Below are 17,048 nucleotides of genomic sequence, written 5' to 3'. Positions count from 1 at the left end.
CAACCATCCCACAAACACTACTAACTAATTTCCAAGAACCAGTATTAAGTAAAGAATCTTGGAACATACTACAGTTCACTGCATGTCACTCCAATAGGGACAAGGCAAGACAACATTAAAATAATTATAGTGCATCCAAAACCATTCAAGCAGTCATTCTTCGCACGATACATAAATTAATGGAATGGGAAGAAACACTAATATGTGGTTACATGGGAAGCACCATTTGCTATGTACTTTACAATATTTTGCAGTGTATAAATGTTGACACAGATATGCTAAAAAATATGATCTAACAAATTTTCATAGTAAGAACACTCCAATGGAGAAATCTAGGATATCCTGCTTGTTTAAGGATTAGAAAGATTACTAACAGATCAGAGAGAGGTGTAGAAATAACCAGTCATTCTTGTCTCTCCTCGTGTGTGATCTGAATGAGAACAACCCTCAAATGTAATGCATGATGAAAAATACTTTCTGCCATTCATTCATTCATTGTGTGCTGTAGATTCCACATGAAGAATGTTCAGGGCCACAGAATGAGAGAAGCAGCTTTTAGAAAGTAAATGTGCATTAACAGTAAACTATCACTACACTGAATTATATAATTAGTGATTGCACAGGTTGAAATTAATGTAGTAATAGTAACCATTTTTTTAAGTATAGTCAGTATACACTTTACAGTGTTATGCAGTATATGTGGATGTGAATATTATCAGGATATGTACTTATCAAGATCACAAGGCTCTGAACAAACTGACCTACATTTGAAAATATTGAAATCTGAAGTATTAATGTAAGAAAAAATATTTTTACAACTTCATGATACAGCATAAATACCCACTGAAAACAGATTCCTCCTAACCACCAGCTTTTCTTTTTACTGCTCTACTCTTCCACACATTTCTCTATGCTAATCTCAGGAACTGCTGTAGGTATTTTGATCCAGCTTTCATTTATATATACATATACTCCAGAGGGAGGTGTTTGTATGTAACTGATAAATATACCATGCAAATTGCTCAATTATGATGAACTGAAATAAAGAAGTGAAAAAAATGCCACTACCACCTACCAAACAGCTGTGATAACTGGACAGAGCAATAGTGCCTTGAAGTAGCATTAAATGTGACCCACTTAACATCTGATGCGATGGTCAAGGGGATGGCACATTTGGCTAGACACTGCAAATTTCTAGGATCGAATTCCCACTAGGTTAATCTTCTTCTTCCTTCCCCCCCCCCCCCCCCCCCCTGCCCCCCTCACACTGCATTTTAACCTACCATTCAGCTCTCAATGGTGTGGAGATTTGCCAGATATGAAATGTGGCTCTACTCCACATTAAATTGCAGCTTCCCTTTTCCTGGTTTTGTAACAGGTTAGGGTCATGCACGTCATCTAAGTAACATCCAACTGATTTCAGTCGCTTCACAGCAACTGCATAGTGAAAAAAACATATGAGTGCAAAACCCATTGTTTTTATTTTTATGCATACAGTAAAATGGAGGATAGGATGCAGCTTTACTTCATTTATATAAAGCAAGTTTTGCAGCAGCACAGCAGATGACTCAACTGTAAGTTTTCTTTTTTCCTTGAGTCAAACATATATGTGAACATCATTCTCTGTGTGGTGGGGTGAAAGATATTATTAAAGATATTATTTGTTTGGGCATTTTCAAACTGTACAGAAGACTGGTAAATGAATCTCCACTGGTGTGAAATAGATTTAGGTATTTTAAAGATCAGAAAATATGAGCATGATGTTCTTGAAAGGGATTCAGAAATTTCTTGTGGATGAATATACGAGATCTCGAAATATTTCTGCAGATGGTTGAGGTATGAATATGATGACAATTCAGACTGCCAGTTTCTGCCTACTTCAGATTCCTGGTTACAATTCACACTCTTAATTCACTGCAAATTCTTCGAACAACAGACAGTGAGTTACTCAATTTTGAAGTATCATAACTAACATCACTAACTACGAAAAGATAACAACCTCATCATCAGCTAGTTACAATTTGAAATAATAAAATATTTTTAAGCAACAGTTTCCCTGCAATCATTTGAGAACAACTTTACAGTGAAAAAACATGTGAAACAAAAAAATATGGTGTTTTATTTTTTATGCTCCAAGTAAAACATTTTCATATAAAGTAGTTCAGTAACTTTGCTTCATTTACATGCAATACATTCTTTCTGCAGTGCAGCACATGAGTGAGCTTTCGTTTCCTGCTTTCCTTGAATCAAATCTAGAAGTGGACACAATTATTTGCTGGCATGGCAAAGAAATCTGCCACAAAGAGCACACAACAAAGAATTATGGCAATTAATCTTAACAATGGATCACAGTGCATACTAGTCTACACAAGAGGAGTGATGAAACATGAGCAAATCATGTCAATCATGTATTTTTTTCTTTTATTTGTGCCACCTCAGCCAGCCTCCAATTTGTACGGATTCACACACACACACACACACACACACACACACACACACACACACACAAGATTCACATACAGTATTTACATTGGTTATAAACATATTACTTACATCACAATGTGACTTGACATGTCACTCCAAATACCAATTCTGTATGGAGCAGACAACATTCATGCCTCCAGACAACTGCCTTTTCGCATCATGTAAGTTACATGAAAGTGGTGGTATTCACTAAATTAATGCTGCTCTTTTAAATTTTACTCGTGGCCCACAAACAAAATACACTAAGCCAGTGAAGTTGTCTGGCCATTGAAACTTCATGCTTCCCAAGCAAAGCCATGCCTGGTTGCTAGTTTCCCCACATAAAAAAGCATTTGCCATAATTCACATATTATGAATGAAACAAGAAAATTAAACACAATAAATCTCACCTATCAAAGAATCGACGTCCTTCAAATGATCCATCTGAATTTCCAGCATCCTGAGGCAATTCTACTCCAACATATGGTTCATCCTTTGTGGGCACTGAGCCAACATACCGCACCCTTCCGACCATCACTCGTCCTTCATTGGTAATAACTTTCACAAAGTAATCCAGCTTCAGATCACGGGGAATTTTTGGAAGGAAAGGATGAGCTGATTTTGGTGGTCTGAACTCTGCAAACATGGAAGTCATTTGCATATAAGTAACACACTAAGCCGAGCGAGAGAGAGAGAGAGAGAGAGAGAGAGAGAGAGTTAAACATCATGTTCCATACATCCCACCCTAAATGGCGAACTTCCCAGGATGTGAAACAGATTAAATTATACATCAACGCACACAAGCAGCCACTAGAGGCTATTTCTGTAAGGTATGTTTACTAAGAACAAATTATGACCAGTGCTAATCTACTGACACTGATAATTATGGGAAGTGCTTTCAAATTATTTTATAAAGGGTGTTCCTCCTAAGAGTGGCCAGGTGCAGTTCCTGTGGTGTTTTGGCAGATATTCACAATTTCTGTTTCTGCAATATTTAAATGGAGTCAGTCCAAACAAATACTGCTCATCGCATCTTTCATGCAGTGGCCATTGTCAACAGAAAGTGTTGGTATGTTTCCCGGACAAACAAAATGATTTTTAAAGTGAGATTTTACATCTCATTCGATAGAGCTGTCCCAGATTAGTCTACTGTGGTATTCATTCTATCAATATTTATTATCTGGGACAGAAAACACAGAGAATAACCAGTATTCCAGCAGCAACTGCACTACCCTGGCCCCTGCTGACTGCTACTGCCATCCAAATGCACTGGTGATGAGCAGTATTTGTTGGGCTGATTCCAGCAACATGTTGCAAATATTACATTGCAACTATCTGCTGAAACATATGAGAAAATACACCTAACCACTGTTAGGAGAGACATCTGGTACATTTAATCTATTTTTACTGTGTATATTAGGTAAAAAAAAATCTATTTTTTAAAAAATCACAGCTCCCAACTTTTGTACCATCTCAACAGAACACAAGTAATTTTGGCAACGAGATCACCTGATTGCTTCATTATGACCACCCAGATTTTTTTTTAATGAAAAAGATCATTAATTGTCATGGACTTATATAACTACAAACTTCTTTAAGTGATATTGATATGTAAGTGGAATTCAGAACCTGAAAATACGCTGAAGAGCCAAACAAACTGGTACACCTGCCTAATATCGGTAGGGCCCTCGCAAGCACGCAGAAGTGCCGCAACATGACATGGTATGGACTTGACTAATGTCTGAAGTAGTGTTGGAGGGAACTGACACCATAAATCCTGCAATGCTGTCCATAAATCCGTAAGAGTATGAGAGGGTGGAGATTTCTTCTCAACAGCACATTGCAAGGCATCTCAGATATGCTCATGTCTGGAATTCATGTCTGACTTGCTGGAATTGCCCAGGTATGTTAGAACGCACAGTTGACATAAATGGATGCAGGTGATCAGACAGGATGCTTACGTAGGTGTCAGAATCATATTTAGATGTATCTGGGATCCCATATCACTCCAACTGTACCCGCCCCACATCATTACAGAGCATCCACCAGCTTGAACATTCCCCTGCTGACATGTAGGGTCCATGGATTCATGAGGTTGTCTCCGTACCCATACATGTCCATCCACTCAATACAATTTGAAACGAGACTCGTCTGACCAGGTAACATGTTTCCAGTCATCAACAGTCTAATGTCAGTATTGACGGGCCCAGGTGAGGCATAAAGCTTTGTGTCGTGCAGTCATCGAGGGCACAAAAGTGAGCCTTCGGCTCTGAATGCCTGTTTCAATGATGTTTCGTTGAATGGTTTGTATACTGGCACTTCCTGATGGCCCAGCATTGAAATCTGCAGTGGAAGGGTTGCACTTATGTCACAATGAATGATTCTCTTCAGTTGTCACTGGTCCTGTTCTTGCAGTATCTTTTTCTGGCCGCAGTGATGTCAGAGATTTGATATTTTACCAGATTCTTGATATTCATGGTACACTCATGAAATTGTCATACACGAAAATACTGACTTCATCACTAACTCGGAGATGCTGTGTCCCTTCACTCATATACCGACTATATCACAATGTTCAAACTCACTTAAATCTTAACCTGCCATTGTAGCAGCAGTATCTGATCTAACAACTACTTCTTGTCTTATATAGGTGTTGCCTGTTTACTTTTATTTATTTATTTATTTCATTTCATGTTCCGTAGATCCTGGTAGTGAATGAATCACAAGGATATGGAACATGTCAGATTCTAAATAGCTCAAATATAACTTGTATAAATACAATAAAAAGATACAATGTAAATAAAAATCAACTAAACAATAGCACAATCAATTAACAGAAAATTGTGTTTCACATGTTAAGGATGAGTAATATATTCATGATATGGAATGTGTCAGATTGTACACAGTTGAAATATATCTTACATAAATAAAAGATACAATGTAAATAAGATATCAGCTATACAACAGCACATTCAGTTAACAGAACTTTTTTGTTTCACATGTTAAGGATGTGTAATATATACAGGAGTCAAGATAAACTAAATATTCCAAAGGAAATACAGGAATACCAATAAATAATTGTCATATGCCTATGATAGAATTCAAAATAAAATTCATTATACTAAGTTTACACCACTTACAAATTTAGTGATTATATACTTTTCTTTCACACATTCATCAAATGTATAAAAAGAATTCTCTATCAGGTACTCCTTGAGAGTTTGTTTGAATCATTTACATACCTCTATCATTTACATACTTACCAATCGTGTGTACACATATGACGTTACATTAACATTTAACCATGTTTTCTGGGTACTTCACTTTCCTGTTGGGCACTATGTAAAATGTGTGTACTATATCTGTGTGCTGCAGATCCATATTAAAGGATAAATTGTGGTCTGGGGATGTGATGGGGTTGCGTCGGGTGAGTAGAAGAATGAAGGAAGGCAGGTCACTGGAATGTGGTCAAACATTTTCCTCCTTTGTGCATCTGCTAAGACTCCCCACTCGTTCTAGCCCAAAATGTCACAAGAAGCAGCTAAATGTGGTTCCATGATTATAACAACCCTTCTGCATCATGCCTTATAAACCAGTAGCAATGCAATGTGCAGACACACCCGCGGTGAGTTTACTTCCCATAAAACCCATTAACATCACACAGAATACAGATATTAGTTACTAATGATAGTAATGCAAGAAGACTGTACAGACAGAACTTATGTAAATCTACACTCGGTGCTACGTGGGAAATGGATTATTAGTCATTGGGAATGGCAGCTGCAGTATTCTGCTAGGAAAATGCTGCTTTCCCCATCATGAGTGATGCTCGCTTTTCATTTACAGACAGACTATACCTCTCCAGCAGTTCCCACCAATTTCTCTTATGTGAGTAGACAAAGTAACTTCACTGTGCTCATATTTATATATATGTAGTTATTTTTGGTTCATTAAGTGAGTACTTATTTGCAGTTATTAAGTGAGTTTTTATATAAAATACATTTGTACCAATGATGTTTGAGAAGTGTTTCATTTGTAAGTGCAATGTTGTCTGTGACTTACGCTAACGGCAGTAGGATAGGGGTTGGGTTGGTAAATGTAGAGGATGCTGGCTATAATTGACAGCATGTTGTAAATCCTTGTACACTATAGTGAATTAATGAATGGTAGGAATGTTACTGCACAGTCAGCATTAATTTTGTTGCTAGTAGACTCCATTAATCTCTTTCACTCAGGAATTACTGGCACTTTTACAGTGAGCTGAGCTGGATGGAGCCACTGGCCACACATCCACAATACATCTTGCTAGGTGGGTATCATTATGTCAGATGGGATGGGACTGAGCACATTCAAGTCTAGAACAGTAATCTGTTGCAAAGCATTGCTTGTGTGATGTTCAATTATTCATTCACCTTATGAATTCACTTTATGAATACCACAAAACAGAATTGTGACAGAGATGGAAGTAATAGTACCACATGACAAAGTTCATAAACACTACCACAGTTAAGGTTCAAAAAATGGTTCAAATGGCTCTGAGCACTATGGGACTTAACATCTATGGTCATCAGTCCCCTAGAACTTGGAACTACTTAAACCTAACTAACCTAAGGACATCACACAACACCCAGTCATCACGAGGCAGAGAAAATCCCTGACCCCGCCGGGAATCGAACCCGGGAATCCGGGCGTGGGAAGCGAGAACGCTACCGCGCGACCACGAGCTGCAGACCACATTTAAGGGTACCTGCTCAGTAAAAAGAAGGAATATTACGGTTTACTATCCCTCCAGTGACTAGGTCATTAAAGATAGAATACAAGAGTGGATTGGGGGGGGGGGGGGGGGAATGGAGAAGAAAATTGACTGTGTCCTTTTGAAATGATCCGTCTAGATGTTTAAATTCAGAAATTTTGGGAAACCCATACAAATCATTAATTACGATGGCTAGACAAGGAACTGAACCTTGGTCCTCCCCAAGTGTAAGTCTAGTTTCAGTGTCTTAAGCACTGGACCATCTGAATTGGCAGTGAAGATGAGTCGAACCTACTCAGAGTGATATTATTGCTGTTGTTTAACACTATCTTATTAATGAAATAGACTTTTCTGAAGAAAACAAAACACAAAGAACACTTTAAAAGAAAATAAAGTATTGATTACTGCAGTGCAAAAATGATTGCCTGGAGTTGCACTGATACTGTGCAGGCCAGACAACACAGTGTGACATTGATGGTGGAGAATGTTTGTGTGAGCGCTGCAATGTACATCTTGCCTTACAGTTAGAAGACACAACTCGTCAAGATTTCCTTCAAAAGAGAGGGAAGGGTGCAATGAAAATTAGAGAGTGGCTTTTTGTCTGTACCTGCTTCAGAATAACAAAATGATCAACACTTATGTGTAATTGAATATGCAATGATGCCTCTATGTCTTTCAATAATTGCCTGCATATGCAGTCTGGTGGCACCAGCAGCAGCAGCAATAGATGCCCAGTCCCCTACTGAAAACATTTACATAGTCCCTGTTGCCATGCAGAACCGAGTTCACTTTACTGGATTGTAACAGCTTTTATCACTTCTCTCCACTGCTTTACTGACCATGTGCTGAATAAATACGTCCCACAGAGAAGCACTGTACACAAAAATTAAGTTACCTGCCACAAGTGTCATCTGCAAATGACTGTGGTAATCAGGAACTGAAGCATCTTGATAACATCTGGGAGAACATACAGCACAAGAAATGCATTCTCTAATTAGTCACTGTTATGACAGCTAGTGCATTAACATCTAGTGACTAATTACTTATTTACATTGATCCAGCTGAAGCACTAGTTCAGCTTTCTGCCATCTCACTGGTGGCGTGCCACTGCTAGAATGACAACTCATATTATTACTTACAGCGCTTTTGGTTGTAGATATGTTTACAACTAATACAAAAAATATACTTTACAAAAAAGACTCTTCTATAACACTGTAGTTTCATGGTATGTTAATAACACACCATGCAGTACAAGTGCATCTACACAGTTTTAGGTGGCAGTTATCACTGTAAGACAAATGTGTGCTGTTGCCTTGCATTCCTCTAATGCATAAGTCCACTGCAACAATATATACATCAACTAGGATGGATCTCTCTCTATCAAATTATGAAAAGTATTTCTGGATCAAGCTGATTCTCCTTCACAGTAACATTTGGAGATTTCATTATTTATAGCACTGTTGTTTACAAAGCTATGTAGTAGAAAATGCAATCACACTCTGATACACATCGAGATAAGACTAAACAAAAATGTAAATTTTTTTTTTTTATTCAACATCTTAAATTTCCGGAAGTTCTTCACCAACTGCTTTCAAATTTTGACACAATTTTGCATTTGAATACTAGCATGTTTCTATATACCTACAGGAGTGCCATGTAGTATATAAATATAATATATAAAGGGATATATTGTTATCAAAAATCTCATCTTTGTTTGTTTAAAATCTTAACTCTCTGAAAGGTCTTCAATGTTTACTTTGAAAATTTGACACAAAGTTGCATGCAAATAGGCATATGTTTTTACGTATATATTTTTTAATTATGTAAGTATATAATATATAAAGGGGAAACATTTTTGCCAAAAATCTGAAAAACTACTTTACTCATTTACTTCAGATTTTTAGACATTACTATAACAAACATTTGGACTTAACCCGCTGATGAAAAAAAGCATTAAAATAATGTTTTTAATACATCCAAATTAAAGAATCCCCCCATCCACAACACACACAGACATGCACACATATTATATACACCTTATTAAAGTTGACATACCTCTTATTGGATCGGGCTCTGATACACGTCGGACCTGCCTGCGCTTTACAGTTCTACTCCAGTCTGTACCAGTCAACATTGAGTCAATTGATCGCCTCAAATATTCTTCTGCTTCATCAATAAGAGAATCTGTCGAGTCCCCACTCTCCAGTTCCACGTCTGCCCGTAGATCAGGCAGTGACTGGCCAGGGTGTCCTCGATGGTGCAATGGAGCATCTGTAGCCATTAAGATGTAACATGACTGTAATTAGTGTGATTGGAACTTTACTGTATGCCTTTAATAAAAATTTCAACAAATAAAATATAAGAGGCATCTCATTCTAAAAAATTTTGTGCTCCTTTTTTAATAATTTTGCACCAGCAGTTCAAAATATTGCTCTATTCTAGAAAGAAACTTTGAATTCTCAATAGAATGTCCATGTAAACTGAACATTCTTGGCTAATTCAAAAGCGTGTGGCAAATCGGGACTCAAACTCAAGATATTTCCTCGATGTTTGTAGTGTCTTGACAAAAACAGTCATCCCACAACAAGCTCACAGCCTGAATCTGCACTAGCGTTCCAGTTTGATACAAATTTTAATTGACAGAAAACTAATTTCATATAACGTCTTAGAGTGAAATTTGTTTTCTGAAATGTGGAGCACAGGCTGTGGCTAACTCATTATCCAAAACATCCCTTCTATAAGATGTGCTAGTTCAGAAAGGTGTCAAGGAAAGCCTCCCAGGAGCTTGGAAAAATAGACTAGAACACAGGCAATTAAAACTTTTAGTAGGTCTAATGAGCTTGGATAGTACAGGTGCTAGACCACTGTACTTTAACCACAAAGATGTGGGCTTCTGTCCCTGCCTGGCACACAGCTCTAATTGGCCTTGGAAGTTCATCTTTTCATTAAAAACACACACTGTTGCATTAAATTCCAAAAGCCAAAGGAGAAGCACGGTATTAACTATAAATTCTTTGTAACTGTACGACACTAGCACATATAGGACTTAACCATTTTAGGACATTTAGAATGACATGTTTTCATATAGCATAAAAGTAATGCACAATCCTGAATTGATATTAGTTCACAAACCTGCACGGATACCTTGATACTAACTGAATACATACAACAATTCTGGACTGCAAAAGGCTCTACTCCCATGGCAAATTTTTCACTGCTACTCATTTCAAAGAGACACAAACATAAATGACTTTTATCAAACCTGAAAGCAACTCATTTCTTCTAGCATTTGATTTTCCAGGGTGAATATAATAGTCTATAAAAATATATATAAAAGGGATTGAAAGAAATGGATGCCTTTTATAACAGACACAAAATATTGTAAAACTAACTAGTTTTGAAAAAAGATATTTTGATACTACACAAATATTTTACATTATTTCTTACCAAAGAAAGTAACTCTGTTTCTCGTTCTTGCTTTTGACAATCTTGTTTGGGGCTGTTTTGCAGACCAATATGATGGAGTATACAAGTCTGCTTCAGACTGTGGAGTAGCATAGGAAGGTGCAAATGGAGTAACGTGACCCCACCGGCAACGTGTTGGTGATGAGGGAACAGAACCCCATGTCGGCTTCTGCGGCACACCTGCTTTGTGATAGGAATCTGGAGAAGGTCTCCATGAGTACCTCCTTTTGGATTCAGGATATTCGTATGATGACTGATGGGTTATGGATGTCAGTGACCCACGATAACGAGTACTCCCTGGTACACTGTCCCATCCGAGCCTGTTTTGAGAACTACCATAGCTTATTGGGCCACTCTGTGAACAGTCACAGGATGGAGACCAAGCATCCTTCCCATAATCACGGAAATGAGAATAGCCTGGAGATATCAGACTAGATCCTGTGTGCCCATCATGTCCTCCATTCACATTCTTCATATATGCATGAGCATGAGGGTAATTCCTACAAAGAGCAGGACCAACCACTCCAGTGCAACCTCCTTCAACTTCATCCTGGCAAAGATGATCTGCACTGCGTGAAAGCTCTGGTACCATACTTGTGAAGTTGATGTCAGACAATAACGTTCTTCGTGCCTCTCGAGTTTTTTCAGAGAGTCGTAGGGAATACTTATTTGGCAGTTGTTGCACTGGGAGTGTGAATTTTGATGGTAAGGTTGTAAAGTTGTGCGCCACCTTATGTGCTAAGTAGCTTTCAGATTTCCAGTGAGATGGTAATGCAGTGATATCAGTTTGTGCTTCAGACTCTCTTTTTATGGCATTCTTTTCTGAAAGAATAGGTCTCACTGGAGACTGTTTGCATTCAGAACCACTTGTTTTACTCACCACTGGTGAAAATTTTACAGTGGCGCTCCTTGGGCTGGCAGAAAACAAAACGGTGCCATGGCCTCGGCTACCGGGCAGTGGGTCACGCACTATCGGCTGGTGGATAAGGGGATTTGGTAGAGTGTTTCTTCTGGACACACGTCCCTGTTGCTCAATTTCATCAACAACTCCACACTTTGATATGTCTGTTTCCACTAGTACAGACTGTGTCCATACTTTCGTCAGGTTAGATTCTTTTGACGCATCTTTAGCATCTTCTATTGATCCCCTGTCCTCACCATCTGTCTCTTGTGCCTCTTCAGGTAGTTCATCAAAATGGTCAGCCTCAGAAAATTTCACCAAGACACTGCCCGGCTGCCAATTCTCTGCTTCAGTTATTGATACGAGGTCTTCCTGCAGCATGCCCAACTCTTTTGTTTCCTCTGTCGTAAATATGAGTTCGATGTCATCCACCTCTTCAGACTCGTTGTCAGACTCGCCGGCGTTCTTGCCACCCTGTGGGGATACCTGCTCCTGCTCACTGCATGCTGATTTGTCTCCACTGCTCTCTGACAGTGACTTGATGACTTGCACTTGTTCACCTTTCTGTGTCTTCGTCTCATCTGAATCCAGTTTAACAGCATCTCTATTGCCTTTATCAGCAACACTATTCTCAGTATTCTCTGTAATTTGATTTGCATTTTTTATAGCTGTAGAAATAGTTTGGAGATTATGTGCAGCTTGTGTAGTAGCTTCAGCACCTTTTACTGGCACAGATGAAGTAGTTACTCTTGCCTCTATATTTTCCTGCACAGCTTCAGCGGAGCTTCCTGTTTTACCTGATAGATCCTTTCCTTCAACAATCAATTCTGAACTTTCTTTCAGTTTTTTGTTTGTGGAAGACTCCATGTGTTCAGTAGCTTGCTCTACTGCAGACTGCTCCTCACGTGGGTGTAATACATTACCCACGAATTCTGGAACATTTTTTACATCCAAAATTCGCTGCCGCAAAATGTGGTTTTCCAGTGAGAGTTTTTCAATTGTGTCTGTGTAAACAGCACTCGATCGTACTTTAAGTCGCAGTGCTTCCAATTCTGTACGTGACTTATCGAGGGCCACACGTAAGGCAACAACTGTCTGATGCAGTGCCCTCACTGTCTCCAGGTGCTGTGTGTCAGGGGCCAATGGAGCAAACATTTCCCCACATTCTGTGCTTTCCATTCAGCTTCTACTGTCATGACTATACCCTTATATCACGCAGACAGTGACTTTTTGAAGCAATAATCCTAGATTTCTCACTCCCCTCAAAAGTAATTATGAATACTGCTCAGAGTGCCACAGGAGGACTACCTTCAACAATCTGAAACAAAAAGAGCAGATTGTAATATTATAACAATTGTCCACATTATGTCAGGATACAAATGCTACATAATGATGAGAGAATCAAAGCAACATTCAAATGAGTATTTGATTGAAGAGCAACAATGTAGAAATCGTTTGCCAAGCTTCTGAAAAATTTACTGAACTAACAGCTGAGTAAGCTAAGGTAGACTAAGGTTATCTTCGCCTGTTGTGCATTAGTAATTATTTAAATATTACCAGTTTTACAACTAAATCTTAATAAAAAGTAACTTGACACCACTGCAGAAAATATATACGCTTATGAAAATTCTAACGCAAGGAAATCACTTGGAAAGTATTAAATATTGACAGCAGTGTAAAAAAAAAAAAAAATAATAATTTTCAGGCTGTCATGTTGTTATCTGATGTGAATGTGACTGTGATTATAATCCAAGACAGACTGATCTGTCACCATCAGTGCACATACATACATTGAATGTAATCATGAATATAATCAGTGATACTGCTTTCAACAATGTAGTATACAGTTTATCTGATAATTAGCCTATTATAGCTTTTTCAACAAATCAAAACTGTCACTTCCTCAGCCTCACACACAACAGTAATTGAGCAGGGAATATGGAGAAACTGAGTTAAGCGTTTTTAAATAAAACTGTCGTAGCACATGTCTAAATCGATAAGATTTTCATAACAGAAAACATTGAACAACGGTCACTCAACAACTGCCCCAAGGCAGAGCAGTGGGGAGGCAGAGGAGGGGATAATTGAAAGGCCTCCACAGTTCACCTGGCAAACAGGTTTCAGGTGCTGTCTGTGGCTGCTAAAGATCCTGAGCCATATGCAGTCGGTTGCCCCATTTCAGAGGGAGCTTCTCAGCCTGCAAGATATGATCATTCACAGATAGTGAGACTACTAGTAACTCAGAGCTCCAATGTCAAGCACAAATACGGCTCCTTAGGGATATTGCTACCAAAGAGAGGAAGAAGGCCAGTGTGCACTCTTCAAGCATTCTGGAGGGGGCAGGGGGGCGGTGAGTCATCCTAGATGTGGAGAGGGTGCTTCCAGATGCCATGAAAAGCACAGGGTGCAGCCAACTGCAAGTGGTGGCTCATGTTTGTAATAATGATATGTGTTGCTTGGGATTGGAAGAGATACTCTCTGGTTTCAGACATCTGTCCAAAGTAACAAAGACTGCCAGTCTTGCTTGCAAGATGAAGGCAGAGCTCACCATCTGTAGCTCATCGACAGGATCAATTGCAGTCCTTTGGTAGAGTCAAGTGGAAGGTCTGAACCAGAAACTTAAATGGTTCTGTGATTGTGTCTGTTGCAGATTCCTCGACTTTTGCGGTAGGATTGTGGTGCTTCAGGTTCCACTTAATAGCAGGGGTCCATTTCACACAGAAGACAAACAGACAGATAGTGCAGGCTGTGTGGAGTGCACTTGGTGATTTAAGTTAAAGGTTCTTGGAAAAGTACAAAAAGGACTTCATTCTCAAAGGGTTCATGCCAAACAAAGGATAAGAATACACCTAGTAAAAATTGGTATTATAGTTTTAAGCTGTTGTAGTTGTGTTGGGAAAGAACCAGAGCTCCATGCCCTTGTAGAAAGCACTGAAGCTCAAATTGTTATATGTACTAGAAGCTGACTGAAGCCAGGGATAAGTTTTGCCAAAATTTTTACGAAAGACTTAATGATGTTCTGAAAGGACAGATTAAATACAGTTTGTGGTGGCTTGTTTGTTGTTGTTAGCAGGAGTTTGTCTCGTAGAGAAGTTGAATGTGAGTTAGTGTGGGTAAAAGTCATACTTGACAACTGGAATAAATTAATAATTGGTTCCTTTTACCGACTCCTTCATTCAGATGATACAGTTGCTGAACAGTCCAAAGAGAAGCTGAGTCTCGTTTCAAACAGGCATCCCACTCATATAATTATAGATAGTGGTGACTTCGATCTACCCTCAATATGTTGGGAAAAGCACATTTAATGGTAAACAAAAATAATTGTCCCAAATCATACTAAATGAAAATTATTTCAAACATTTAGTTCAGGAGCCCATTCAGAGTGTAAAAGGTTGTAAAAATATACTTGAGCTCTTATCCTGAGCAAAAAGGGAGCATCATGACAGATACAGGGATTAGTGACTGCAAGATCATCATAATGAGACTCAATACCATAACATCCAAATCCACCAAAAATTAAAGCACATAAAAATTAACTTGATGCCTTCCTAAGAGACAGGCTCCACTCCTTTCAAACTATCTATATAAACACAGACAAGATGTGACTTAAATTCAAAGAAATAGTATCAACAGTAATTGACAGATTTATACCAATCAAACTAATAAGAGACAGAACTTACCTCCTCGGTACACAAAACAGGTCAGAGCACTGTTGCAGAAGCAACCAAAAAACCATGCCAAATTTGAAACAAAGCAAAATCTCCAAGATTAGCAATGTTCCACAGAAGCTCGAAATTTAACACAGATTTTTTACTAATTTCAAAAATAGAATTCTGTCTCAAAACCTGGTAGAAAATCCAAAGAGATTCTGGTCATACATAAACTGCACCAGGGGAAGATAGTCAATACTTAAATTGTGTGATTGCTATGGTAATGTTATTGATGACAGTGCTCCTAAAGCAGAGTTACTAACACAATTTTCCGAAATTCCATCACGAAAGAAGACACAGTAAATATTCCAAAATTTGAATCAAGAATACCTGGCAACATGAGTAAGTAAATATCCTCTTTATTCGCACAAAGTAGTGACTGTTATCGACAGAGGATCTCAAATTGATTCCAAATTTCTAGATTTCCAGAAGCCTTTCCCCAAGAAGATCAAAAACAATGGTAAAATGATTTTGACAAGATATCTCAACTTAAATTGGAATTATCACACAGATAATATTGTGGGGAAGGCGAACCAAAGAACATTTGGCAGATGCAACAGGTCTACTAAAGAGACTGCCTACATTATGCTCGTCTGTCTGTCTTCTGGAGTACTTGCTGCATGGTATGGGATTCTTACCAGATAGGATTGATGCCAGAGATCAAAAATCTCCAAAGAGGGGTAGCTCACTTCATATTATCACAAAAAGTAGAGAGAGTGTCATGGATATGATATGTGAGTTGGGGGTGGCAATTGTTAAAACAAAGGCATTTTTCATTGCGATGATATCCTCATAAAATTTCAGCCCCCAACTTTCTCCTCTCAATGTGAAAATATTTTGTTGATTACTCTATGTTGGAAGAAATCATCATAATAAAATAAGACAAATAGGAGATGGCACAGAAAGATTTAAGCATTTGTCTTATATGCTGTTCACAAGTGGAATGGTAGTGAAATAGTCTAAAGATGTTGCTGAACACACTACCAGCCATTTAAGTGTCAGTTCCAGAATAGTCATGAAGGTGTAGATGTAGGAGTTGGTGACTGCATATCATGTAGGAGCCTCTTCTCAAGCTGGGATACTTACATTCATATGATGTTATTCATAATAAGTAACAAGGGACCGATGGCTTTTGCAGTCTGGATCCTTCAGCCCCCACAAACCAACCATAATAAGCAACAGAAATTTTTTCAAACAAACTACAGTATCCATAAATGTGACACAAGACACAAACACAATTTCCGCATAGAGACAGAGATCTTTGTAAAAGGAAAAAAGATTATGATGGATGTAATGAACACCCCCAATATCAAACAACATATCAATGATATGCATAAATATGTGTCTGAAAGATGTCACAAGGTAACATTTATATTAACAGTTTTAGTTAAAAGTTGTCACAAATGATTATGGGTTTTGATCAATTAAAGATTATCTCTAGAGCTAAAAGAAAAACAGACATTAATGAGTAATCATTTGAGCAGATAACACAGACTGAAAATCTTTAAAAAATTTAAAACTGTGCTGTTAAAAATCTTGTCTAGAGCTATTCCTCTGTCTTTATAGCTTTTGAGTAAGTTCTTTTACAAAGAAATTTGACATTTGACAACCTGGGATTAATCAGATATAATTTTAAAACTTTTAAAATATGTTCAGTCTATGTTACCTATTCATATACTTATTCAGGTTTACTTATGTTTATAGATCTGAAGATGATCATTAATTGATCATAACTAGTAGTCAATTGTGAAAATTT

General features: G+C 38.1%; 1 protein-coding gene across 1 annotated transcript in view; it reads right to left on the bottom strand.

Moving 5' to 3' along the window:
• Nucleotides 1-17,048, bottom strand: part of LOC124777502 — a 44,698-nt gene that overhangs the window by 19,075 nt on the left and 8,575 nt on the right. Inside the window, exons 2-4 of the mRNA XM_047252944.1 lie at nt 10,664-12,900; nt 9,272-9,487; nt 2,874-3,099 (exon numbers count right to left, since the gene is read on the bottom strand). Coding sequence (XP_047108900.1) covers nt 2,874-3,099; nt 9,272-9,487; nt 10,664-12,761 — 2,540 coding nt within the window. The 5' untranslated portion in view covers nt 12,762-12,900. The remainder of the gene's footprint in view (nt 1-2,873; nt 3,100-9,271; nt 9,488-10,663; nt 12,901-17,048) is intronic.

Source organism: Schistocerca piceifrons, chromosome 2 (assembly GCF_021461385.2).
Source record: "Schistocerca piceifrons isolate TAMUIC-IGC-003096 chromosome 2, iqSchPice1.1, whole genome shotgun sequence".
Lineage (NCBI taxonomy): Eukaryota > Metazoa > Arthropoda > Insecta > Orthoptera > Acrididae > Schistocerca > Schistocerca piceifrons.
Note: the sequence above shows the minus strand (reverse complement) of the source record. Positions and strands in the feature narration are given on the sequence as shown.